Here is a 27,518-nt window from a genome sequence, read left to right as displayed (position 1 = left end):
GTCCTGACTCTTCAGTCATTCCTTCTACCACTTTAGGCTGCCTTTTGTTATACAGAACAGTCAGAAAATGTCTAACTTCCCACCTGCTGCTATAATAAAAATACCACAGACTGGGTGACTTAACAAACATTTATTTCTTAAAATTCTGGAGGCTAGGAAAACCAAGATTGAGGGGCTAGCAGATTGTGTCTGATGAAAGCTACTTCCTGGTTCATAGACGGCAGTCTTAGTCTTCTGACAGAGTCCTCACACAACAGAAGGACCACAGAAGCTCTCCAGGGTCTCTCCAAGGACACTAATCTCATTCATGAGGGCTCCATCCTCAGGAGTTAATACCTCCCAAAGGCAACACCCAAGAATACCATCACAATGAGGATTAGGTTTCAACACCTGAAATCTGAACTTGGTGGGGGGGGGACAAAGAAGACTACAGTGACACCTTCAGTCTTTAGTAGCAAGAAGAAAAAACAAGTCCCTCAATAACAGAGAAATGCTTTCTTACATCATTTCCAAAGTTCAAGGAAAACAAGTCCTTTATTAACCAACATGCCAAAAACACTAAAATATAAGACATTCTTGTACTGAAGAAGCTGAAAGCCTGAAAATGGTTGGAAGTTGCAGAGACAGCAATAGGAAAGATTTTGCAAGCCCTCAAAGTACTTCCAGGTGTCTGGATATGACAACATCAATAAAAAGGAACCAACACCCAACCCAGCCCACTAAGATCAATATTCCAGCCATTCCATACCTTGCCTTGGACTCTTTGGCTCCAAGCACTGCTCTCACAAAGAGGATAAGAACCCCCACTTAAGAGACACTAGGGGGTGTTCCCCTGGGCTCAGTAGTTAATGAGGACAGTGGTTCAATCCCCAGTGACCTCACTCAGTGGATTAAAGATCTGCGTTGCCTGAGCTGTGGTGCAGATCGCAGACCTGGCTCGGATCTAGCATTGCTGTGGCTGTTGTCTAGGCAGACAGCTACAGCTCCAATTCAATCCCTAGCCTTGGAACCTTCATATGGCTGGGGTGCGGCCCTAAAAAGACAAAAAGAAAAAAAAAGAAAGACACTAAAGGTGGCCAGATGTGGCGAGCCCTGCTAGCATATGGGATATCCAGAAGAAAGGAGTGATAGGCGCACTTGAAGTATGTGAACACGGGAAATTTTGGCTACCTTGTGAGGTGGGATCTTCCCACTGAGCGTTCAGCACTTAGAAGCAAGCTCTACCCCTTCAGGCTTGACCTTGCTTGCATGCCTCTGCCAAGACCTCACGGTCCTGAGCCCTGACTAGAGGACCTAACTAGAGCTGTATTCGCTATAAAAGACCTGTGGGTCCCCTAGGCGGCGCCATCTAGTCCCCAGAGAGTCAGACCTGGCAAACGGGGAAGGGGGTGGGGAGGCGAAGATTGTTGGGGCCACCACACGGGCAGGGCTCGGTTCAGGCTCTCGGCAAAGCTAACAATAATACTAGTTAGGGAAACAAGCTCTAACATCCTTAAATCCCTTTCACTTAGGGTGCGTAGCACTGAGACACTGAGCACCTCCCACAGCCGCAACACACTCACCCCACCCGGACCCCAGTCCACGTGCTCTACTTCCACGCACGCGCTGTGCAAGCCTGTGCCCCACCCTCACCGCGGAGCGCCTAGAAGCTGGCTACGGTGGCTCTGCTGGGAACAAACTGTTAACGTGCTGAGAACGCAATATGAAAAGTATGACCCGGCTGGGGCAGTTTAGCAAGGTGGTGACATTTGCAGAAAGGAACAGATGAACTGACTTGAGAGTGGGAGGGGCAGATCTGTGAGCAAGCGTAAGGAGGAAGAAAAGTCAGTCTCCGTCTCAAAACCAAGTTCCCAGAGGTGGCACTCAAAAGGCGCTCTCCCGCACTAGGAGCCCTGCCTTCCGAGCCTGGCCCCTTGCCGGCTGGGAGGAGGCGGGGACTGCTCCAGGCCACGCCCCACTCTCCCAGAGGCCAAGGGCGCAGCTCCTACACTTCCCTGTGCTGCTGAGTTCTGCACCAGTCCTGTAGAGGTGATCCAGGTGAGTTCCTGCACCTGCAGGCAGTGAGGAGCACGGGCCTTGAGGGCACTTCACCTCCGCCTTTGGGACTGCCCATATCTATGCTATCCCGAGCTGGGTTGGAGCTCGCTCGCTCTCTCTCCGTTTTTGCCTGTAGATTTCTTTCTACTTTTGCCCTCCACCTGCCCTGCCTCCTCCCTTGATGTAGAGGGTTGGGAGCCAGAGCGGCCTTGCTATCTAACACTCTGGGAGATTCTCAAGGTCATTCTTCCTCAGTTCTTTCCTTTTCTCTGCACAGACTGTGCAGACGCTGGGCTCCTTCTTTCTATCTACCGGAGCCCACCTGACCTTGCCAACTTCATCTCTGGTATACAGGATGGGCGGGCGGGGCACTGCAGGGGCGATTGTCAGTGCAGGCCTGAGTGATAAAACTGGCTTTTAAAGTGGCCTGCGAGTGTTCCCAGTGCTGCGCCAGTGGCGGATGTCGATGTGTTGCTAGGGACCTTCCCAGGGAGCCTCCCGGGGAATTGTGTTTGTTTTTCTCCCTGCCTCATAGAAACCTTGGTTCTCGGTTTGTATTGGAACCTGCAGTGGGTCATTTCCTACCGCTGCATTTAGAGCAAGAGATGTCTCAGGAGAGGAGGTGGCATCTTCATTTAGGTTCTGCCTTGGATTTCAGAATTTCCCTCATCTGGTGCTGCTGCAGGAAGCCCCAGGACCGCAGTGGTGGGGCATCTGCAGGGCGGTGGTAGGGGCTCGAGACGGGTTGGTGAGTCACTCCCCTGAAATTCTAGCTTCTACTAATACTTTCCTTGGGAGTCAGGAGTTTACCGATACATTGTAGCTTAGAGGACAACTGAGTGTGGGAAAGAAGGTAAAAGAAAAGCAGAGACAGGAGGGTGGGCAGGAAGAGAGAGCTAGGTTGTGGCCTTAAGCCCCTAACTGGAGAAAGGGAGTTCTGGAGGGAAGGACATTTACTGCTCTGCAGATGTATGGCTCTCTGCAGGTGCTGTGGACCTGGGTGTGGTCGTGTGGAATTGCGGCAGAGTTTAGATTCCTCTGTGGAGCTGGAGCAAGGGCATCTCTCCAGACATCTGTAGATCGGGGGGAGCCTGCAGTTTCTGGCAAACACCCAAAGTTATTGGTCAGAATTTAGTTCAGTGGATTCAGTAATGAGAACATAGTATCTGAGTTAGGGGGTCAAGAATGTTTATTCTCACAGGAGTGAAATTTAACTGAGTTAAGCTTTCACCTAAAATCCAAGCAAATACTTTCATCCCACAAGACTTCCTGTTAAGCTTCTCTTCTGACACAATGTTACAGAAATGGAAAACTTTGTCAAGGATTTTTTTTTAAACCAATGTTACTATATATAAAACAGAAACTGATAGTGACACTGTGGCCAGCCATAGACACTGTACTGTCCGGGCTTCCTCAGATGAAGGAACAAAACTGGAAAGGGGCAGTCTTCCTCCTTATATAGACTTAATACTGCCGGCTTAGGCTTCTGAGGAGATGCATTCAGTGAAGGGGAACCTCTTAACCTGGAGGATAACAAAGAGACTGAACCTACATGGAGAAATCTAGAAATGAAGTGGATGACAAATCAGTCTGTCAAAAAGTAATTTTAGTCCCTACTGCACAGCTAGCTATATTTAAATATATTGTTCCCTATATTTCTGTTCAGATATTCTGAATCAGTATTCAGAACACCATTGCCAGCCACAGTTGACCATGACCCATTTAGCATTTTTAGAAGCAGTATTTGTTTAAAAAATATATTCTGCTGTGGTTTTTGCACCTGATTTCATTAATACTACTTATGAGTATACTATCCTACTGAAAAAGAAGAATTCAGCAGTTATCAGGTAGGTTATCGCTATTTAACATAGAATTTTTGAGTTTCCCTTGCTATCTCTTACAGTGTCTACCTACCTATCTTCCTCTGGGGAAATTGTGTACCTTCTAAATACATTTGCAAATACCTTTAAGGATTTCAGTAGTTAGGATCATAGATCCCCCGGTTACCCTCTGAGTTCTTTCTAGAGTTGACCTATTTGTTAACTGGAACTTGTGTTCTAATATTTTGATGCCTTTTTAAATTTTGTAGTGATATTTTATTTCTCCAGCCTAAGAAATGTGTATGTTTATGGCACGGCTTCATTCTAAGCACATACGGGCCTGAAGAGTTAGGCTCTGGTGTCAGGCAGAAGCCTGCAACCTATGCAGTTCCTTCATTCAGAATGGCTGGTACTCTAGTGGGGAACTCAGCAGCCGCTAACAATTAACTGCAGTCCACCCATATGTCTTGTGATGTAAAATCCAAGTGGTGTCAATGTGACTCATTAGAGGATTTTTTTCCCTCCCTCTTGGGGAAGTCAGGGCTTAGTTTTACTCTGTCCCCTGGGTTCCTATGCAATGCCAGTTAAGGGACAGGTTGTATGGAAATCATGATGTAAAAATGAAGTGCCAATTTCCCTGTTGGAAGATTTTTTTTCTTCCTTCCTTTAATCTCGCTTCTGTTGTCATACCGCAGTGCTGATGCCCATTAAAAAAAGGGGGAATAAAAGTTCCGTTTTGGACCTTTTCCAAGTTTTTTTTTTTTTTTCCTTCCAATTAGAAAGATCTCAGGCTTTAATCAGGCTTTAAACTCCATAGACTTGGAGTTAATTATTAGCTTTCTATTCTCGTTAATATATTTTATGCTCAAGAGAGGGTCTGGGGAGGCAGAAAATTTCAAAAGAGATCAGATGTGGTTAAACTTGCTTCCCAACTTCATGGAGAGACAATATAGCCAAGGGTTAAGCGCATGGGCCCGAGAGCCAGACTGCCTAGCTGTGTGTGATTCCTGGCTTTCTCTGTGATAGCTACATGAGCCTTGGCGGATTACTTAACCTCCCTGGTGTTCAGTTTCCTCATCTACAAAATGGAATAATGATACATCATAGGGGAAGTTCCTCTTGTGGCTCAGGGGAAATGAACCCGACTAGTGTCCAGGAGGATGCGGGTTCCATCCCTGGCCTATCTCAGCGAGTTGAGTATCTCGCATTGCTGTGAGCTGTGGTGTAGGTCACAGATGTGGCTTGGATCCTGTGTTGCTGTGGTGTAGGTCGCAGATGCAGCTGGGATCCCGCATTGCTGTGGCTGTGACATAGGCCAGCAGCTGCAGTTCTCTGGCCTGGGAACATCCATGTGCTGCAGGTGTGGCCCTAAAAAAATAAATACAAATTTAAAAAAATAATATAAGGATGCTGTGAAATGTTATATGTGTTAATATTGATAAACTACTTAGAACAGTGTTTGGCAAATAGTAAATAATGTATGTGCTAATACTTTGTGTTATTAATAATCATAATATTTTTTATGGCTGCACCTGCAGCATATGGAAGTTCCTGAGGTTGAATTGGAGCTGCAGCTGCCGGCCTACCCCACAGCCACAGCAACACCAGATCTGAGCCGCATCTGTGACCTACACCACAGCTTGTAAGCAACCTCGGATCCTTAACCCACTGAGCAGGGCCAGGGATTGAACCCACACCCTCATGGATATTAGTCTGATTCTTAGCTGGTGGGAACTCCCAATAATCACTGATTTCTCCTACCACTCTTCCTCCAGTCTGTATCACTGCCCTTTAGCCAACACCGCTGTGCTTTTTCTTCCTTATACAAGAAAAACCCTTTCCTGTCTCCACATCAGTGTCCTTGCTGTTTTCTCAACCTGCATTCTCACTTCCACATCACTGTTTATGTCTTTCAGAGACCTTATCTCAGTCTGTTGCCCTCCTGTTCTATGATCCTCCTGTGTTGCTCCTTCCATTTGACTCTGTATGCTAGAGGGTCAGGACCATGCTTCTCAATCTCAGTCACCACTGTAGCCCTGCGTGGTAGTCGGCATTCAGTATGGGATAAATCAGGGAAGGAATCCTTCTCAGGCAATACTGAGGAAGATACTCAGTAGCCGGTGTGGACTTAAGGCAAGCATTCCATTTAGGTAAAATGGTTTGTCCTGCAGTGACTTTGTCACATCAGCTCCCTTGAATAAATTGCTATGAGATTTTTATTTTCTTCTGCATCCTGTGGCTTCTCCCCCATTCTCTTCCTTATCCTCTGAGATCAGTGCCTTCAGAACATGAGAATTATCCTGCCGCCTGTGCCTGGGATCCCACCTCCCCAGAGGCTGGGCTCCAGAGGTCTAGGCCCAGGGCCTCTAGGTGAGGCATTAGCATATGAAGAAACTCTTGCCTTAAGGTGTTTTGTGTCAAGAATCTGTTTGGGAAAGTTTGTCATCACACAAACAGGGGAATTTAGGATTTGTTCTGTCTTACAATCTACTATGCTTAGATTCTTGAAAGAACTAAATTGCCAGTTTTTCCCAGGAGAGATTCAAGTCCATTTAGGCATGTGTGTTTAGTGCCTTTTCACACAGAAGTTAAGACTCCAGAGATGAAGAAAGCAGGTCGTTTGCTTATTTGGCCTTAGCAGAGTTTATTTGTATCTGTGCAGGCTCATCCCACATAACCAGGAAATGTTCACTTGGACTTGAGCATCATGCTGGCCCTCCCCCCACCCCACCCCATCTCCTGCAGCACCTGCTTCCAGCCAGCATAGTTATTAATTGTCCTCAGTTCACCAAAGTGTTGGAATTAAAATGACATGTGGAACTTGAATGTGTCATACAACCAAGCTGAGGCTATTTAACTATAAGATGAATATATTTGGATTATAGGACATTTATCTCTTAAAAATGACAGATTTTCCATCCCCCCCAGCTTAGAGTTTGCCTCCACTTTCCAAGTGTTCTGCCAGCAACATTGCTGAGGAATTAAAGGGGATGAGAAACTGGGGAAGACCCATGTTATGCCCTTCCTCCGCTGTTTTCCTCACCAGAGTTAGGAATCGAGTGCTAGACAATTAATGGCCTGCTTGTTCAACTAACGTTTCATTTTTAGCCGTTGGAGAAGTATCTTCTGAATATGCAGTGCAATTGTGGGGAATAGTTATTTTTCCTCACCTGGTTACTATTCCTTCTCTTAACTGTCCATTTTAAAAATCTGGCTGCCTTTTGAAACTTTGACACTCAACAGATTTTATCATCTGTTTATTGTAGAAGTGACCGGACTGGCATCTTGAAAATGTAGGATGGACCCAAAGAAATTCTGTAACTCTCCTTCTTTCTCTCTCATCATGGAAACGGAGATTTACTTTTGTGCTGCTTCACTCCAGGCTCTTAAATTTCTCCATGTAGCTTTATATGGGCTCAGCTGTCCTGCCTAGAAATAATTTGGGGGACTGTTCCTTTGTAGAAACATTTGGAAGCAGAAATGAGGCTGGGCAACTATTTCATTGAAAGGGTGCAGGCTGGGAGTTCACATTGTGATGCAGCAGTAATGAACCTGATTACTATCCATGAGGATGCAGGTTCAATCCCTGGCCTTGCTCAGTGGGTTAGGGATCCAGCGTTGCTGTGAGCTGTGTTGTAGGTCAGAGATGCAGCTTGGATCCTCCGTTGCTGTGGCTGTGGTGTAGACTGGCAGCTACAGCTCCAATTGGATCCCTAGACTAGGAACGTCCATATGCTGCAGGTGCAGCCATAAAAAGAAAAATAGAAAGGGTGCAGGCTGAGTGGACCCCGAGCACAGCCTTGGAATTTTTGGAACCACCTCACGGTACTGGGGACTCATGGAAGTCCATTTAATATAGTCAGACGCAGCCCTTAACTTATCATCCTTGTATTACTCTCATGAAAATGTCATGTAAAATAAAAGACTGTATAAAGGAAGATTGGAAGAGTTCCCTGGTGGCTCAGTACGTTAAGGATCCAATATTGTCACTGGTTGCTGCTGTGGTACAGGTTCAGTCCCTGGCCCAGGAACTTCTGTGTTCTGTGGGTGTGGCCAAAAATTTTAAAAATAAATTAATTAAAGAAGATTGGGTTAATAGCACAAGCAGCCAAATAAAGACTCAAATGAAACATTACAGAATGGCTCCAAGTTAGTCCATAGGTGTTTTAGCACTGTCCCATTCCTGAGGCATAAAATAAAGACTATGTTGAGAAATTGCAGGACATTTGGAGGAGAGCAGTCTTACAAATGGAAGTAGGGATTACCATTGTCCACGCTGGCTTTTATTTATTTGTTTGAGGGCAGAGAGAGAGCTGAGGAGTTCCCATCATGTCTCAGCGGTAATGAACCTGACTAGGATCCATGAGGATGTGGGTTCAATCCCTGGCCTCGCTTAGTGGGTTAACGATCCTGCGTTGCCGTGAGCTGTGGTGTAGGTCACAGACGTGGCTCGGATCTGGCATTGGTATGGCTGTAGTGTAGGCTGGCAGCTGTAGCTCTGAGGAAGTTCCCTTAGCCTGGGAACTTCCATATGCTATGGGTTCGACCCTAAAAAGCAAAAAAAAAAAAAAAAGTGAAAGTTGAAACGTTGAAATCCTCTCTCCCTTAAAATATTTCATTGATTTTCATTTAGTAAAAGATAAATTGTTGTAACTTTGTGGCTCAGAAGTCATAAATTATTTGAGGCAGGTGCCCACATTATAAAGCCTGCCTTTTGCTCCATTCGTGCAGTTTTGATTGTGCCCTGGGGAATTTCTGTTGGCAGTGAAGAGGGACTGGAGTAAACAGTGAAGGAGAGCTTTCCCAGAAGTATTCCGCTGGATATTGTTCTGGAAGTTCTCTGAGTAATCCTCTTGTAACTCAAGGAACCCCTGCCCCAGTGAGATAAGCCAAGAGGTGGCAGAAACAAGAATTGGAGGAAAGGTTTAGCACAGTGTAAGCACTGCAGAAACCGTGTTTCCAGGAGACTGTCAGTAAAATTCCTTTGCCAAATAATATAAACTCCATGTTGTTAACTCAGGCACTGGAATGGAGCATATCTTCAAGGGGTGAGACTAACTGTGATGCATTTTAAGTCCAAGCTTGATCACTCCTAAAGTAAGACTTGACAGTATTGCCTTGTAATTTTTTTTTTTTAATTTTTTGTGGTTGTTGCTATTTCTTGGGCTGCTCCCACGGCATATGGAGGTTCCCAGGCTAGGGGTCGAATCAGAGCTGTAGCCACCGGCCTACGCCAGAGCCACAGCAACACAGGATCCGAGCCGCGTCTGCAACCTACACCACAGCTCACGGCAACGCCGGATCGTTAACCCACTGAGCAAGGGCAGGGACCGAACCCGCAACCTCATGGTTCCTAGTGGGATTCGTCAACCACTGCGCCACAACGGGAACTCCTGTAATTTTTTTTTAAATCCACTGGACCTACTCATTGGCTGCACCAAAGAATTGTTGCCCCAAATACTATTCCATTCTCCATGCTGTTCCTTAGACTTCAAGGCCCCACCGGTCACCAGGGTACCAGGGTTCTCTGATCTCCTCTTAGGCACCCACTGTGGCCTGGGGCTTTTCTGCTGCCCCTTGTCCTATACCCTACCTGCTTCAAAATCCTCTTTCTAGTTTTTTTCCCCCCAATCTGGTACATCCTCAAAAAGTCACATTTGGCCAGTAACAAATATTTTAATGAAAAAGTTATGGGGAGTTCCCATTTTGGTGCAGTGGAAACGAATCCAACTAGTATCCGTAAGGATGTGGGTTCGATCCCTGGCCTGGCGAAGTGGGTCAGGGATCTGGCATTGCCATGAGCTGTGGTGTAGGCCAGCAGCTGTAGCTCTGATTTGACCCCTAGCTTGGGAACTTCCATATGCCGCAGATGTGGCCCTAAAAAGCAAAACAGTAAAAATTTTAAAAAATTTAAAAAGTTACAAACATAAATGCATAAATGCTGCTGGTTAAAAATTATTATAAAGGAATTCCCCATTGGCTCAGTGAGTTAAGGATCTGGTGTTGTCACTGCTTTGGTGTGGCTTCAGTCCCTGGCCCTGAAACTTCTGCATGCCGTAGGCACCACACCAAAAAAAAAAAAAAAAAAAAAAAAAAAAAAAAAAAAAAAAAAAATTACGGAAATAGGTAGGTTTCTAAAGTATTCTCAGAATGTATACATATCCCAAGGCAGAGCTCCTGTAGCCAGTGAGGGGTCTCTCAAGGAAGAAAGGCTACATGGGATGGGGTAGGACTTACACAGGGCCTCACTGGCAGGATGAGACACGGTGAACACATTGAGGAGGGAGGATTGCCTGAGATGTATTGCCTCACAGCCCACTTGTCTCTTAACGCTCAACCGGTGAGCCTCTACTGTCTACCATTCCCCTAAAACCTGGCCATCGCAGGCTCCCCCTCACCAAAGCCAAGAGCTTGTTCTTAGCCTGTTCTCAACATGCTTCTCAACAGAGGTGTCTACTTCTTCCTTTCCAGAATTCAGTCTCTTCCTTACATTGAGGCTCTGCCATTCCTGGTCCCTTTCATACCTAGAAAGCTCTTTCCCTGTGTAGGAGCTGCATCCTCAGGAAGGCTTGCGTGGTTAGTGCTGGAGCATGTTTGCTTGGTCAGACACCTTTCCCTTTGGAAAGGGATGCTTCCTATGCTGGCACTCAACAATTTCACACCTTTTCTTCCTCCACACATCTCCTCTTAGTCCCTCAAGGGAGAAGCAGGAAGTATTGAGTGTCAGGTGGCCTGTAAAGACCCTCTCATAATCTGGATCTGTCCTTTCCAACTTTATCTCCTTCTGTTCCCACCACTCAGTGGGACCCAAGCTTTTCCTCCCCCAGGGCCTTTGCACTTGCTGTTCCCTCTGATTGGAATGTTCTTGCCCCCCAACATGGTGTGGCTGTTTCTTCCTCACTCATGGGTCAGTGCAGGTGTTGGCCGCAGGCAAGAGATCTTCCCCAGAGGATCCTGCTGGATTACCCCCCGCCCCCCATTCCCTCACTGCCCTGTGTGTAGTCCGTGACAGTCACCACTCTCTCAGGTTGAGTTTGTTGTCAGTCTCCTGTCATCAGTGGCATGTCAGTGCCCACATGGAGAACAGGCTTGTGGTTCCTGAGGAGGAGGAGGAAGGAGTGGGATGGACTGGGAGTTTGGAGCTAGTAGGTGCAAACTATTACATTTAGATTGGATAAGCCATGAGGTCCTGCTGTATAGCACAGGGAACTATATCCAGTCACTTGTGATAGAACATGATGGAAGAGGATATGAGAAAAAGAATATATATATATATATATATATATATATATATATATATATACACGCACCTGTATATTTATAACTGGGTCACTTTGCTGTATAGCAGAAATTAATAGAATATTGTAAATCAACTATGCTTTAAAACTTTAAAAAAATTTTTTTTAAAAAGAATGTCAGCAACTTGAGATTAGGGACCCCATCTTGACCATTGCTGTATCCCTAAACAGTACCTGGCATAGAGGAAGCACTTGGTGTATTGTGGTTCAGTAAGTGAATTAAGTGCTCTTGGACTCATGCTGTCCACACTAGGAAACTAATGCCCTGTAGACTCGTTTATGCTGTCCGCATCAGGAATCTAAGGAGACCAGCCTTTTGCCAAATTTGAATCTATCCCAAAGAGTATCAGAACTATTTTCTAAGTCAGAGCCCATTATTGATTTGTAGAAAAATCAATAGCTCCTTATTTAGGAAGTATTGCATATGTGGACAGACATGTACACCTGCCAGGATGTACAGTATGTCTTTGTGTTTGGACTAGCATTTTCTTTTTTGCCTTTTTTTTTCCCCCCTAAGGACATACCCGAAGCATATGGAATTTCCCAGGCCAGGGGTCAAATCAGAGCTGTAGCCACTAGCCTACACCATAGCCACAGCAATGCCAGATTCGAGCCTCGTCTGCAACCTACACCACAGGTCATGGCAACCCTGGATCTTTAACCCACTGATCGAGGCCAGGGGTCGAACCTGTGTGTCCTCATGGATACTAGTCAGATTCGTTTCGGCTGAGCCACAATGAAAACTCCTGGACCGACATAATCTAATTTATCTCATTTGACTCTTCAGACTACTTTGTGAAGTGAGTAGTTAGTATTCTCCCATTTGGTGGAGAAATAACATTCCCAGGCTCCAAGAGGCTGGGTCTGAAACAGATATAACCCTAGAATTCCCAGTGTCTCTACTCCCATGGATTTTCCCATAGGAAAGGCAAATAATAAACAGTATTCAAGGAGTTCCCATTGCAGCTGAGCAGTAACGAACCCAGCTAGTATCCTTGAGGGTGTGGGTTCGATCCCTGGCCTTGCTCAGTGGGTTAAGGTTCCGGAGTTGCTGTGAGATGTTGTGTAGATCACAGATGTGACTCGGATCTGGGGTTGCTGCGGTGGTGGTGTGGGCCAGCAGCTGCAGCTCCAATTGGACCCCTAGCCTGGGGACTTCCATATGCCTCTAGTGCAGCCCTTAAAAGACAAAAAAAAAAAAAAAAAAAAAAAAAAAAAAAAAACAGTATTCAAGTCTGTTAGGATAAAGACATTATTCCCCCAAAGATCTCTACTATTTAAATAAGTGATGAGAATTTTCTAAATAAAAACTAATTCCTTTTAAACTTTCAATTAAATGTTCTCCCAATTGAACTATTTTGACTCAGGATTTCCAGCAAATGGCTAACTAGAAGCATAAACTTCTGTAATTACTAATGAGAGAACAGAAACATTTCTGTCCTATTTCTGCCTTTCCCCAACCCATTTCGTTTGATTGGAGAGGAGGGGTACTTAGTTTCTAATCATTGTTACAAAGGGAAAAATCTGGAATTAGGTGTTTGTTACCTTATTTGCCTGCTTCCTGGACTAGAACATGAGTTTCCTGAGGGCGGGGACAAAAGGCCGGCTTGTTCGTGTCTTCATCTCCAGCTCCTGGCCCAGTGAGCATTACATCGTAGGCACTCCATAAACTTGAATAAATAAACAAACGCACCCTCAGCTCCATGCAGGGATGCGCACATCTAGCCGCAGGGAGGGTTTGAATGACTGCAGTTTGCTCATTTCCAGAGCACTGGAAATCTACTTCCTCTTGAATATTCCTACTTTTTAGATAATTTAACACAGCTGGCTACTAAGAGTTCAGAAAAGGAGGGAAATAGGAGTTCCCTTTGTGGCTCAGTACATTAAGAACCTGACTAGTGTCCATGAGGATATGGGTTCGATTCCTGGCCTCATTTAGTGGGTTAAGGATCTGGGATTGCTGGCATGGATCTGGTGTTGCTTGGCTGGCAGCTGCAGCTCCATTTCAACCCCTAGCCTGGGAACTTCCATATGCCTCAGGTGCGGCCCTCAAAAAAGAAAGAAAAGAAAAGGAGGGGAATATATATATAATTCTAAGCTTCATTTGCTATTTTAAAATAGTAATTCTAAATTCTTAAATGTATTTCATTATCATTTATTCAAACATCCCCTTTTATGATTGAACTAGGGCAAAGATGGTTAATAACACATTAATATATACATAGAATCTGGTATAAAACATTTGCCAAGTACTTACTGTGTGTCAGGCATCGTGATGGGTGTTTAGAGACAGTGTCTCCATTTAATCTTCCCAACAACGATATGGGGTGGGGTAGGTGTCATTATTATCTCCATGTAACAAATGAAGACACCGAGCTGCAGAAAGACTCAGCAGCCTTCCCAAGGACACACAGCTAAGAGTGTGAGAACTAGATTCTAAGCCCAGAAAATTTGATTCCAAAATTGCACCCTTACTGGCAAGGCCGTCTCGGGCACCGCACATGACTGATGAGAGACAGGACTGAGGCTAGAAGTCAGGTCTGATTCTTTGGTTCTGTGTAATATATTGCCTGTTCTTCTGCCTCCTCAGTTACTAATTATTGTTGGACCATTTTTTTATATATCTTTTTCGATATATATTTTCTCATTTTGGATATTATAGAGAAGTACCAAGGAAAAATCTATAATTCAGCCATCTGCAATAATTGTGCTTATGATTTTGATATTTTATTGTTTCATTTTTTCTGTTATTGAGAAAACTAAGATACACACTTTTTTTTTAACCTAAGTTTGTTTCAACATCTTTCATGTTTGTGTACACTAATTTTTTCGGTGATTTCTTTTTGACCATGCCTGCAGCATGAGGAAATTTTCCCAGGCCAGGGATAAAACGCACACCACAGCAGTAACTTGAGCCACAGCAGCAACAATGCTTGATCCTTAACCACTAGGCCAACAGAGAACTCCTGTACACACCATTTTTAGTATATGTATATGTATATATGTATATATATACCCTTCTATTTAATTGGAGTATTATTTAATTAGTCCTTTTGGACATCTGTACCATTTCTGATTTTGCTGTTATAAATAGTGCTGAAGTGAATGTCTTTGAACCAAATCTGTTTGCATTCCTGATTATTACCCCAGGATAGATTCCCAGTAGAATTTATGAGCCAAAGATATGGATGATATAAAGCATATTACCCACTGCCAGGCTATCCTCCAGATGGTTCTGCTTTACACTCCCCATAGCAGCATGTGATATTGCCAACTATCTACTTTCAAATAAGAACCCAGGAGTTCCCGTTGTGGCTCAGTGGAAGCTAATCTGACTAGCATCCATGAGGACGCAGGTTTGATCCCTGGCCTTGCTCAGTGGGTTAACGATCTGGCGTTGCCGTGAGCTGTGGTGTAGGTTGCAGACAGGGCTCCAATCTGGCATTGCTGTGGCTGTGGTGTAGGCCAGCAGATTCAGCTCCTATTTGACCCCTAGCCTGGGAACCTCCATATGCCATGGATGTGGCCCTAAGAAGACAAAAAAATAATAAGTACCCAAATCTGGCACTGTCACTGCTGTGGCACAGGTTTGATCCCTGGCCCAGAACTTCCTTATGCTGTGGGCACCACCAAAAAGAAAAAAAAAAAGGAAAAACACCTAAATAAATTTTCATTTCTACAAATCATAAATTTTAATCTTTACAGCTGATGTGTGATGAATCTTGAAAACTGAATGATGATTAACAAATGTTAATATACAACCAAGTGAGTTACAAGGTAATCCATGTTGCTTGTGAAAATTCAGCTCAGAAAGAACTGTTGGACCACGTGCTGAGTGTCTAGCATCATGTAGAAGGCAACGTTTGGGGCAGAGTCCCCACCCCAAAAAATCTTATCTTAGTGGGTTGATTTAAGGGTTGCTGTTGATACAGAGCAGGTAGGTAATCAACAAACCAGGGTGTGGGGTCCTATGAGTGCTCACACCAGAGAGAGGTTATATGCCACTTATCAGCTTCTTAAGCCTCTGTGGAGAGCTATCTGCTGGCTGCAGGGCTGGCCCAGCCTTGGGTGTGCCTGGGACTGCCTGGGATGTGGCCACCATGAAACGAGTTGCCTCCCCTCTCCCAGGCCAAACACCTGCACCCCAGCCGACAAAAGGGTGGCAGTGTCCATCACTTTGCCCTGGATGCCTCTGAAAATAAAGGTTCAGCAGATAATTTTTTTTGAACCCTGAGTGAATTAAGCTGATTCTTTCCTCTAAGGACAAGCCTTAACCATTTTTTCAGTCCCTATTGAATTTACATTTTCAGGAGCTCTGGCAACAGAGCTTTTCACTGTATTCTGATCTCCTCTTTCTCCAGAAATTCATACATCCAGTTGCTTCCATTGGTTTTTTTTTTTTTTTTTAAACAATCTTGTTTTTTTGTCTTTTGTCTTTTTTAGGGTCGCATCTGCAGCATATGGAGGTTCCCAGGCTAGGGATCCAGTTGGAGCCATTGCTGCCAGCCTACGCCACAGCCATAGCAACACCAGATCAGAGGAGAGTCTGCAACCTACACCACAGCTCGTGGCAATCTCGGATCCTTAACCCACTGAGCGAGGCCAGGGATCGAACCTGCAACCTCATGGTTCCTAGTCGGATTCGTTTCCGCTGCACCACATTGGGAACTCCTTTTTAAACAAATTTTATTGAAGTATAGGTGACTTACAGTGTTGTGTTAGTTTCAGGTGTACGCAAAGTAAGTCAGTCATGCATATACATATATATCCGCCCTTTTTCATATTCTTTCCCCATATAGGCCATCACAGAGTATTGAATAGATTTCCCTGAGCTATATAGTAGGTGGCATATATGCACCACTATATACAAAATCAATAGGTAACAAGGACCTGCTATATAGCTTGGGGAACTCTTCCATTGTTTTAATAGATACTTTGAGGGGAAGAAAGGAAACTGACCTTGGTTAGGTACACACTTTATGCCAGCCACTGGGCCAAGTGGAGGGGTCATTCTGAGAGCCACCTGGACATACAGGTTGCTTCATTTATTCCACAACTTTCTATCAACACATGCTCTATGCTTGGCATGCAGGATGCCAGACAAACACCATTTCTCTCGCAGAGGAGCTTAGTAGCTGATGCAATTGGCTGCTCTCTGTCCTAACCCTGATCACGCCGGCAGTGGAGTATGAAGCCAGACTCCTCTCTCAGTCAAAGTGCAGGGAGGTGTCAGGGAGAGCTGAATGGACTTGGCCTCTGCACCTGTGCAGATGTGTCCTCAGCTCCTGCAGGGGGAGCCCCCAGGACTGCCTCTCTCCTCCCACCCCCTAGCACTCTCACTGTTTCCTGACTGCTTACACGGTCCTTTGCCAACCACCCACTTGAGCACTAGACTGTCGTCCCCCTTAAGTAAATTCTCTGCCCTTCAGAGGTTTTATTCCTGGCTCTGCCCCATCCAGATTCCTTTTCCCTCAGTGCCTAACACCTTAGCAAAGTGTGAGGAGGGACACCTCCCAGATTGCATTCATACTTGGGAAGAGGAGCTCAGTCGTAAACATTAATTTCATTTTTGTTTGTTTGTTTTTTGCTTGTTTAAGGCTGCACTGTGCAGCCTATGGAAGTTCCCAGGCTAGGAGTCGAATGGGAGCTACAGCTGCCAGCCTTCGCCAGAGCCACAGCAACACTGGATCCTTAACCCACTGAGTGAGGCCAGGGATCAGACCCTCATGTTCATGGATACTAGTTGGGTTCATTACTGTTGAGCCACAGTGGGAACTCCAGTAAACATTAACTTCTAATTGCAGATTTTTGAGCAATTGCCTTTTCAAGGGTTCACAGCCTTAACTACAAACATCCACTCAAGAGGTGCTTCTCTGTCCTGCCACTTAACTCCTCCTACTCATGCCTTTAAAAATCAGAAAACCAGAAGCCAGTGACTAGGCCGCCAAATTCTAATGTTTGCTGGGTTTGTTGGAGTAGCTGAGGAAGAATTCTGAAAACTGCTCTAGCTTTAGCTCTGCCCTCATCTGTCTACTTGAGGCTCCATTTATTTCCTTTGCTGTAAAAAATAGAGTTTATGGGTTTTTTGGTAGTTTGTTTTTGCTTTTGCTTTTTAGGGCTGTACCCTCGGCATATGGAAGTTCCCAGGTTAGGGGTCAGATTGGAGCTACAGCTGCCGGCCTACACCAGAGCCACAGCAACTCAGGATCCAAGTTGCATCTGCGACCTTTGCCACAGCTCATGGCAATGCCGGATCCTTAACCCACTGAGCAAAGCCTGGGATCGAACCTGCATCCTTATAGATCCTAGTTCGGGTTTGTTAACCACTGAGCCATGACGGGAACTCCCAGTTTATGGGATTCTAGCAAAGGTTTAAAACGAGCTGCAAAGTCTGCGCCAACACAGGATGATCCCACACTGAGGGAGCCCAATCTCCTGTCCAAAGGTGAGGTCTTGATGGACTTTCAACTTGCAAAGTTTGACCTAAGCCAGTTATGCCTAATTATATCATTCTTAAACAGGCGGCTTTTGACAAAGTTAGAGACAGCTTCAATTTACTTACTTACTTATTTATTTTTGGCTGCACTCATGGCATGTGGAAATTCCCGGGCCAGGGATCAAACCCATGCCACAGCAGTGACATTGATGGATCCTTAACCCACTAGGCTACCAGGGAACTCTGAGACAGCTCTATTTTCAGCAGCCTATTTGGCCCAAATGTGCTGAACTCTAGAGCTATCAGGTCATCATGTTTATTTATTTTCAAAGAAGTGTTCAGTATTCACCCCATGTTTTTGTTTGTTGTAATAACTGCTACTAAAGCTTCCTCTCTGAGCTGATTTTCTAAGCTCTGGAAATGATTAATTCTAAAAGAGAATGAGGGCAAGGAAACTGGGAAGACAGCCAAAGATTCCTTGTTCTCTGTGGCCACACAGGATGGCCCGGGAGAGGCTGACCTGGAAGGAATTCCCAAGCCGAATCACAGGGACTCCCTGCTCCAGTCTGTGTCCCCTAACATGGAGGACAGGATGGCGGGTGCCCTTTGGCAGGCAGCTCTGAGCAAAGAATGCAGAAGGGGAAACTGATGAGAATTACTGTGAACCGTTGGGGGGAGGGGGTGGACAGATTGTAGGACTTTGGCCCCAAATGTAATTTTGCAGACCTAAGGGAAACTTATTTTAAAGAATTGAGGCATTTCTGTCATGGTCCAGTGGAAATAAAACCGACTAGTATCCATGAGGACACAGGTTCGATCCCTGGCCTCATTCAGTGGGTTAAGGATCCAGCATTGCTGAGCTGTGTAGGTCGCAGATGAGGCTTGGATCCCGAGTTGCTGTGGCTGGCAGCTATGGCTCTGATTTGACCTCTAGCCTGGGAATCTCCATATGCTGAGGATGGGGCCCTAAAAAAGGCCAAAAAAAAAAAAAAAGAACTGAGCTGCTTCACAGCCCCAGAGTCCACACTAAGAAAAGTGCTGTGACCCCAGGGTTCAGGGCAGCTCTGTCTTCAGGTGGGATTGCATGGGGACAATGGAACTAAATTAGTATCCAAATTTGAATTCCAGTGACTTTCTCTTTTAGACCTTGGGAACAATACTTAACCCTTGGGTGCTTTTTGGAAGATGGAGCTATTACCATCTTTTTGGGTTGCTTGTGAGGATGACTGGAAACATTTGGGGGCAGGAACCCTCCCAGGCCTACAGGAGAGATTGTAGCCAAACAGTTATCAGGGATGGACATTTTTTTGTCCTCTCCTTTTTTTTTTTTTTTTTTTTTTTTGCTTTTTTAGGGCTACACCTGCAGCATATGGAAGTTGCCAGGTTAGGGGTCGAATCAGAGCGTAACTGCCAGCCTATACCACAGCCACAGAAACACCAGATTGAGCTGCATCTGTGACCTACACCACAGCTCAGGGCAATGCCGGATCCTTAACCCACTGAGCAAGGCCAGGGATGGAACCACGTCCTCATGGATCTTAGTTGGGCTTGTTACTGCTGCCACAACAGGAACTCCAGGGATGGACCTTTTAAACAGAAGGCTTCGGACCTGTGGCAGCCATGCACGTGATGGGCCAGCAGCGAAGGCCCTCTGGAAGCCGTGTAGTTCTTTCCTGCCGTGTTCTGACCCTTTTAATGCCTGGTGATAAATGCCCAGAGAGGTTGGAGGGCAGCACTAACCTCCTTGAGACTTTTAGGGCTTCCTCCCACCCACCAGGTTTTCCTCTCCTTGATACCCAGTTTGTTTCTTTCCTTCTTTCTTCTTTCCTCCTGGGGCAGGACACGAGCTAAAAAGAGCTGAAATTATCAAACATGGGAAAATGCTGAAATTAGCTTTTTCTCCAAACATTTTATTGTGGAACTTTTCAAACATGCAGAAAAGCTGAAAGAATAGTAGATCAAACATCCATACAGCTGCCACCTGGGTTCTTTTTGTTTGCTTTTTTTTGGGGGGGGTGGTGTATAGCCATACCTGTGTCAAGTGAAAGTTCCCGGGCCAGGGATAGAATTCATAACAAAGCAGCAAGCTGAGCCACTGCAGTGACAATGCCAGATCCTTAACTCACTGAGCCACCAGGGAACTCCCCACCCAGGTTCTATAATTAATATTTTGCTATATTTATAATATCATTCTTTGATGCTTTTCAAAATACATTGCATTGCAGACATCAGAACATGTCCTGGGGTTAGTTTTGAAGTGATGATTTGATGAACAAGCAGGATTCTCTAGGAGTTGCCCAGAGCCCTACTCTGCTTTCAAAACACAAAAACTGATCCTTTCCCTACCAGTGTAATATTTTTGCTGCTGTATCAGCACCTGCCCCAAACTGAAGGGAAGTCCTAAGGTTCCTGTCCTCATAGTGTCCCCCAGGCCAACAGGCAAACAAAAAACTTGGAATCACGGTGTACTTACTGTTTTATATCCCGCTTTTCCCTCTTTCTCTCTCTCTCATAATTTAATATATCCTTTAGCATTTTGCCTTGTCAAATATTTTTTCAAATTGTGCTTTTTAGGAGTTCTCTTTGTGGCTTGGAAGTAATGAACCTGACTAGTAACTGTGAGGACATGGGTTCGATCCCTGGCCTCGCTTAGTGGATTAAGGCTCTGGCGTTGCCACGAGCTGTGGTATAGGTTGCAGATGTGGCTCGGATCCTGAGTTGCTATGGCTCTGGTGTAGGCTGGCAGCTGTAGCTCCAATTCAACCCCTAGCCTGGGAACCTCCATATGCTGCAGGTGCAGCCCTTAAAAAAAAAAAAAAAGACAAAAACAATAAATACATAAGTAAATAAAATAGTGGCTTTTAAAATTGTGCTTTTTAGTGGCCACATGCTCCCATGGCAATGACAACTGCATCAGTATAGATAAATGTTGTAAATGCAGCATTGATCAAAAGAACCCAGGCACAAAAGGACACATGCATACAATTGTGACCTTTTCTGTGTGTACATTCCAGACTTGAGTAATTACTGACATCTGTTGTGTGGTGCACAGTAACGTCTCTAACTACCTCTTAGAGCCGTCACATCCCTCACACCTCTTTGCTCTGTAGGGATACATTTGCTGTAATGAAGCATCGAGTTCCAGAGGCTTCCTGCTTCACGGAGGCCGCCACGCCGGGTGGCTCCTAATGTGTCCTTTCTTCCACAGAGTCAGGATGACTGTGCTCTCTAAGGAATACGGTTTCGTGGTTCTGACCGGCGCTGCCAGCTTCATAATGGTCGGGCATCTAGCCATCAACGTCTCCAAGGCCCGCAAGAAGTACAAAGTGGAGGTGAGTGGGAACACGGGGGTGCCTTCGTAGGCCTGTGGGGGGCACGCACTTGTTTTCCGTCGTAGGGGAGAGGTGAGCAGGTCATGATCAGCAGTGGCAGTTTCAGGATTGTACCTGTTACAAAGTCTGCCCCTTTCAGGCGAGAAGATGGCAAGAAACATGGGCCCTGCTGGAAGGTCATTTCCATCTAGTTTTACTTTTCTCTCTGTAGAAAGACCAGGTGTGCTTTTGGCTGGAGAAGTTTGCTAGGAGGTGTTACTTTCTAAAGAGGGCTCAATAGCGATTACTTCCTCGTGTGCCGTGTAATTCTTTATTTTTAATTTTTTTTTTTTTTTTTTTTTTTTTTTTAGGGCCACACCTGCGGCATACAGTTCCCAGGCTAGGGGTCAAATCAAAGCTATAAATGCCGTCTTGTGCCACAGCCACAGCAGTGCCAGATCTGAGCTGTGTCTGTGACCTACACTGCAGCTCACAGCAATGCCAGATACTAAAACCACTGAGTGAGGCCAGGGCTTGAACCCTCATCCTCATGGATCCTAGTTGGGTTCGTTACCCCGAGCCACAACACAGACTCCCACGTGTGCCACTTTAAAATGATGTCTCTAGATGATTTTCGTTTTTCAAGTCGAAAAGAAGTACATGGCTCTGAGGTTTGCTTGGCTTTAGACATCAGACAGAGGGGAGAGGTCTATTAAATGCTTCCTTTAGTTCTGGATGATCTAGAAGGGATCATTACTGAAGACGTCCCTGGTGAGCAATTTTAAATGTCTGTTTCTGTTTAGCAACTTATAATTAGGCTCCCTAAGTAGAATGCCTTTTAAAGATTTTATACCCAGTCTCTCTCTCTTTTTTTTTTAATGAACACATCCATTAAAATTCTCCAACACTCTATTTCTGTTCCCCCACTAAGAGAAACCTTAAAAGGATGTGGTATTTATTTGATGACTCTCGGGAAGGAGCGTTTTCCCTGTGGTATCTGTCATGCATCCCAAAGCCGCAGGTGATGGCCTAATGTCAGTGAAAAGCACTGCATTTGGCACAAGCTGCCTCCCTCCTGTGTAAGGCGCTGACATACGTTCCTGTTACTGGATGTTAATTGACACAGATTGAATCTGCCTCTGTGAACAGAGAGCTTTGTCTCTGCAAGTGTTTAAGCAGAAATGGAATGATCATCTCTCCAGGTTAGGACAAGGAATGCTTTGGGATAGCTTGTCTTTAAGGTTGATTTTCACCCTCAACGCTGGGTGCCACGCTTGACCATTGGATGCCATGTCCTTTCACAGTATCCTACCATGTACAGCACGGACCCTGAAAACGGACACCTCTTCAACTGCATTCAGCGAGCCCACCAGAACACGTGAGTACTGCCGGGCCCCAAAGACATCTGCAGAGTGGGTGTTTTCTGTCTAGCGCCTCAGCCCTTGATACAGTGTGTGCTGAGCAATAGTCATGATGACAGTTCATTACAAGTATCATTTGAGGCAGAGCCTCCTTGCCTGCCCGCTTGCATCTCTTACAAGCGTCCTTTCTTAATAAATCTGTTTCTTGCCGATCACTTTGTCTCTCGCGGAATTCCTTCTGCGCGGAGGCATGAAGAACCTGAACCTCAGTGAGTCCAGAAACCGGAAGTAAACCCCCCAACAACAGAAGATGTTAATGTAGCATTCTTTATTCCAGAAAGAAGCCCACCAGACCACTGAACACCAGCTTTGAAAACAGTACAAGCTTGCCTCTATGCTGATCCTTATGTGCAGCCCTATCTTTCACTCCCGCAAACTATAAACCTACCTCCCAATCTCTCCTAAGGGGAGCACAGTCTTTAAGGCATTAGCCTGCTGTTACCCTCCTTTGCCTTGTAAAGCAATACAGCTATTTTTTTCTCCTTTGCCTCCTCGCCCCAAGGTATCATTTGAAAAATGTATGTGAACAGATTAAATGTTAAGCAAAATGAAGAGTTATTAAGATGGTGGGATTCTGGATAATCTTTTCAAAAATGTCTTTAATGCTGTATTACTCTTCTGCAGTATTACAGCTCAGTCCCATCTACACTGATACTGAATCTTGAGCTGTGTAGATTGGGACATCTATTCTGATTCACCAGGACCTTCCTTTGTCAGTTTGTTAGATGTGAGGTTGACTCATTGTGTTGAGTTACCTCTGACCCCAAGTAGAGCAAAAGAAGGTGGATCTTAGTGGCCACGTCTTTCCCCTCTAGTCACTGTTTATTTTTACTCTCAAGTTTCTAACTTGGCAAGTAAGAATGTCAAGGGTTCCTAGTTTTGCATAGACATACTTAAATAGAACACTTTAAAAAACAAAACAAAACTTTCTATCTATTCCAGGTTGGAAGTGTATCCGCCCTTCTTATTTTTTCTAGCCGTTGGAGGTATTTACCACCCGGTAAGTTTTTCCATGGGGGTTTCTTCTAATTGGATTTAATTCATTGAGTGGCCCTCAGTGAGGGAAGAGGAAATGAACATTTAATGAACATCTTGAATGTCTAGGTACCAAGTATTTCAAAGAATTTCATTCAGTTACTTCTTACAAAGTTCTTTAAAGTAGGTAGAATTTACCCTGTGTTTTCCAGATAATGAGAAATCTCCTGGATACTATGTAAGTTTCTCAAGGTCAAATAGCTACAGAGTAGAAGAATTAGAATTTGAACCCAGGTCTGCCTGATCCCAGAAAATTCATGACCATCAAGTTTTCCTTTGCGGTATTTATTCATGCAACAAACATTTCCTGGACACCTGAGGTTACTGCAGTGGACTGAATAGGCAAAGACTCCCAGTTTCATGGAACTGACTTTTAGTTAGGGTCACAGACCAAAAGCAATGCAAGTACATTATGTAGAATGCTAGAAGTTGGTGTGCCCCACAGAGGAAACAAAAGCCTGAACAGAGGAAAGGAAGACAGTGTGGAGTAGAGTGGTCAGGGAGGAGGGCTTTGCTAAGAAGGTGACAGGTAAGCAGTAAGGTGAGCGAGCAGGTGCCTCTGTCCCCAGACATTTCCAGGCAGAAGGGGAGCAAGGGCAAGGCTCTGGGGCAGGAGCTTGCCTGATCTGTGTGGCGCACAGTGAACAGCACAGCTTCAGGGGTGAGCAGCAGGTGAGGGTGGACCATGGCGCTTTGTAGGCCACTGTGGCCATTGAGAGCCCTAGCTTTGGTCTCCGCTACACTTTATCTAAATAAAGCAAGGTTATCTCAGCCTGATTGGGTTTCCACAGAAAGTTATTTCCTTTTCAGGGGCCAGATTCCCCTTCACTAAGCTCTGACCAGAGTGCTGGCACTTCTGCTTCTGAGACTTTCATAATAAGCCTCTGGTCTTTTCCTGAATGGCCTTGTGCTACTGTTGTAAGCTACCAAAACAGCACATCAGTGGCTCATGACCTTGAAGTCTTGTATTTTTTTCAAAGAACTATCTGCTGCTCTCTTGGAGAAGATGTTTCTTTCTTGTGCCTCTAAAGAGCCCCAGTTCTAGCAAGTAACTAGACTAGCTGGTCTCTCTAGATCAGGCATCACCTGATGTCACCCGTTGCTGTGTTCCTGTCCCACTTCTCAGTTCCCATTCCTTGTGCTTAGTTCTTTAGAACACTCTAAGACTACCCTGAGGACAGCACCTAATATTGCTCCTGGTTGGCAGGGTCATGCAATGTTAAAGAGTAACCTGGCGAAGACTTCAGAGCTTCTAGAGAGTGACTTATGGGCCTAGGTTTTTGTTTATAGCTGTTTTGTGCTCTTACTGATATTTAACTTTCCCTAAAATCATCCAAACAAACAAAAATTCTATAGTAACTTTACCCCTTCTGATGCCACTGCCGAATTGGGCACTCGGGGGCAATGACTCATGTCCTCATGCACCCTCTCTTCCTCTTGCCTGCCTCCCCCTTTTGACCAAATGGGTCGGGCACCCCAAGAGGGCACCCAAATGGAAAGATTTTTCCATCTCACTTGAGTTTTTACTCTCGCTTCTCAAGGGTGCTGGGAACGAGGGGACTTCCCCCTCCCAGTGCTGCATATTCTAAGGTTCACAACCCGCTCTCCCCACTTCGTCTCAAGGAGCCTCATGCATATGCATAGACCCCACAGCCTTTAAACCCCACCCCAATTCTGGGAAGGGGCGGGGCGCTCCTCTCTGAGACAATGCCAGACATGCGCAGCAGCAGCTTCGGGCATGCGCAGGCCAACTCATGTTAACAGGGCTTATCCTCTCGTCCTGACTTTGGTCAGTTTCTTCTTTTGGGTTCCTCTATGACCCCGAGGCCTGCCTCTCCTTCCCCTGTGATCCAGCACACTGAGTCTCCCACGGCAAGCCGAGAGGGTCCTTCCTCCCATCCCACCTACCTAGGAGAAGGCCAGCACCCACCTCCCAGCTCCCTGAGCAGTTCATAGAAGGATCTCAGTGCTATGATGTTCCTGATTGAAACAACTGTATTCTACCCTAACTTTGGTAGGGAGTATTTTACCATATCCATGAAACGGTTAACTTTGTGTTAAAAGGTTGTGTAATCAATCCTAGATGTGTATAAAAACTGCCTGTCTGGAGTTCCCGTCGTGGCGCAGTGGTTAACGAATCCGACTAGGAACCATGAGGTTGCGCGTTCGATCCCTGCCCTTGCTCAGTGGATTAACGATCCGGCGTTGCCGTGAGCTGTGGTGTAGGTTGCAGACGCGGCTCGGATCCAGCGTTGCTGTGGCTCTGGTGTAGACTGGCGGCTACAGCTCCGATTCGACCCCTAGCCTGGGAACCTCCATATGCCGAGGGAGTGGCCCAAGAAATAGCAAAAAGACAAAAAAAAAAACAAAAACAAACAAAAAAAAAAACGGAAAACTGCCTGTCTCTTTAATGCAAATACTAATGGAGCCCTTTTATTTCAGCGTATAGTTTCTGGCTTGGGCTTGGCCTGGATTGTTGGACGAGTTCTTTATGCTTATGGCTATTACACAGGAGGTAAGTACCCACTGGCATCTGACAAGGAAACAAATTTAACATCTTAGCCTACTGTATGTTTCTGTTCAGCAGAGTTTAAGAGAAGGGAAAGTAACTTGATTTTCTTAGGTGAAAGATCTGTTATCTTCTTTCTTTTTACTAAGCTTTGAATAGTAACAAAACTCATTTTTATTGAGAATTTGAAAGGTGTCATTTGCTATTCCAAGATGCTTTGCATGTACAGTTTAGCCTTACAACAATTCTATAGCATGGATAATATTATCCTCTTTTAGAGACGAGAAAACTGAGACTTAGAGTAAGGCTCTAGATCACACAGCTACTAAGTATAAACTAGAAAGCCAGGATTCAAGAGTTCCCCTTGTGGCTCAGCAGGTTAGGGACCCAACTAGTATCTGTGAGGATGCAGGTTCTATCCCTGACCTCACTCAGTGGGTTAAAGATCTGGTGTTACCATGAGCTGTGGTATAGGTCACAGACATGGCTTGGCCCCCCACGATGCTGTGGCTGTGGTATAGACTGGAAACTGAAGCTTTGATTTAACCCCTAACCTGGGAACCTCCATATGGTGGGAGCACAGCCCTAAAAAGCAAGAAAAAAAAAAAAGGAAAGAAAGCCAGGATTCAAACCCAGGCATCAGACTCTGGATCCCCTGCTCCTAATCACTGCTCTAAATGGTGTGCCTGACAGAGAGAAGGTGGGGAAAGACTTCTGGCTGTACTTAACCTCTCAGAAGAGAGAAACACTCTCAAACGTCCTGGAGCAACAGTTGCTCTAATTATTATCCCATAATTTGTTTTGAGGTCCAAAGCTATTGTGACACATGACTTTGCGTGCAGGATCTGACATACTGACAACTTAGACCGAAGAGTTGGTTGACTTCTTAAGAGTCAATGGTCCAGTGTACAACCCCAGGTGCCTTGATGGGATGGCTGGTATATGTTGATGATGTTGTCATTCTGGAGCATCCCCAGTAACTTCTGCTCTTTCCTCTTTTTTTAGAACCCAGCAAGCGAAGTCGGGGAGCACTGGGCTCCATTGCCCTCATTGGCCTCATGGGCACCACTGTGTACTCTGCCTTCCAGCATCTTGGTTGGGTTAAAACCGGCTTGGACTGTAAGTCCAAGTGCCATTAGAAAAGTATAGGGTGTTTGAAAACCCTCATTCATTTCGAGTGACTTACTTTTATTTCCAGTTACTTTTTTTCCCCTAAATATAATAAAAACTTAACTGGCCTCGGCCTCATACCTAACCCTGACTCTATCACTTATTTCTTTTTGAGTCTTTATCTAAAAGTAGCCTGTTCCTACTAGATGAGATGAGAGAGGGGCCATATTAAGCACCCCTTCACATTCTGCCAGAGGATGTTTATTTAGTGCGTGAGCTGGGAGAACATCTTAATTGTGGAAATATGTCCATAATCATGCCACAGCAGCGAAAACCTGGGCCTTGAAGAAGGAGGGTCTTTTAGCACTAGTTAGGATATGTAAGATTATCTTTTCACTTGCTAAGGGTAAGGATTGCTAAGGACAATAGGATTTTTTTTTTTTTTTTAAATCTCTATTGGGAGTTCCCGTTGTGGCTCAGTGGTTAACGAACCCGACTAGTATCCATGAGGACACAGGTTTGATCCCTGGCCTTGCTCAGT

General features: G+C 45.2%; 1 protein-coding gene across 3 annotated transcripts; it reads left to right on the top strand.

The window, feature by feature from the left end:
* On the top strand, window positions 1,703-27,122 carry MGST3 (microsomal glutathione S-transferase 3). Of its 3 annotated transcripts, none has more exons than XM_005663147.1 (6): window positions 1,703-2,037; window positions 20,800-20,923; window positions 22,207-22,280; window positions 23,266-23,323; window positions 25,801-25,873; window positions 26,873-27,122. In XM_005663147.1, the coding sequence occupies exons 2-6, from the start codon at window positions 20,807-20,809 to the stop codon at window positions 27,004-27,006; spliced, it is 456 nt and encodes a 151-aa protein (XP_005663204.1). In that variant the 5' UTR covers window positions 1,703-2,037; window positions 20,800-20,806; the 3' UTR covers window positions 27,007-27,122.

The sequence above is a fragment of the Sus scrofa genome, chromosome 4, assembly GCF_000003025.6.
Source record: "Sus scrofa isolate TJ Tabasco breed Duroc chromosome 4, Sscrofa11.1, whole genome shotgun sequence".
NCBI lineage: Eukaryota > Metazoa > Chordata > Mammalia > Artiodactyla > Suidae > Sus > Sus scrofa.
The sequence above is the reverse complement of the archived record's forward strand: the minus strand, read 5'-3'. Positions and strand labels throughout refer to the sequence as shown.

Excerpts from the sequence above, each read along its gene's own strand:
- MGST3 (XM_005663147.1), top strand. The coding sequence starts at position 20,807 with ATGACTGTGCTCTCTAAGGAATACGGTTTCGTGGTTCTGACCGGCGCT. Across the intron at positions 20,924-22,206 it reads GCAAGAAGTACAAAGTGGAG|TATCCTACCATGTACAGCAC; the intron begins GTGAGTGGGAAC and ends GTCCTTTCACAG. Across the intron at positions 23,324-25,800 it reads TTGGAGGTATTTACCACCCG|CGTATAGTTTCTGGCTTGGG; the intron begins GTAAGTTTTTCC and ends CTTTTATTTCAG.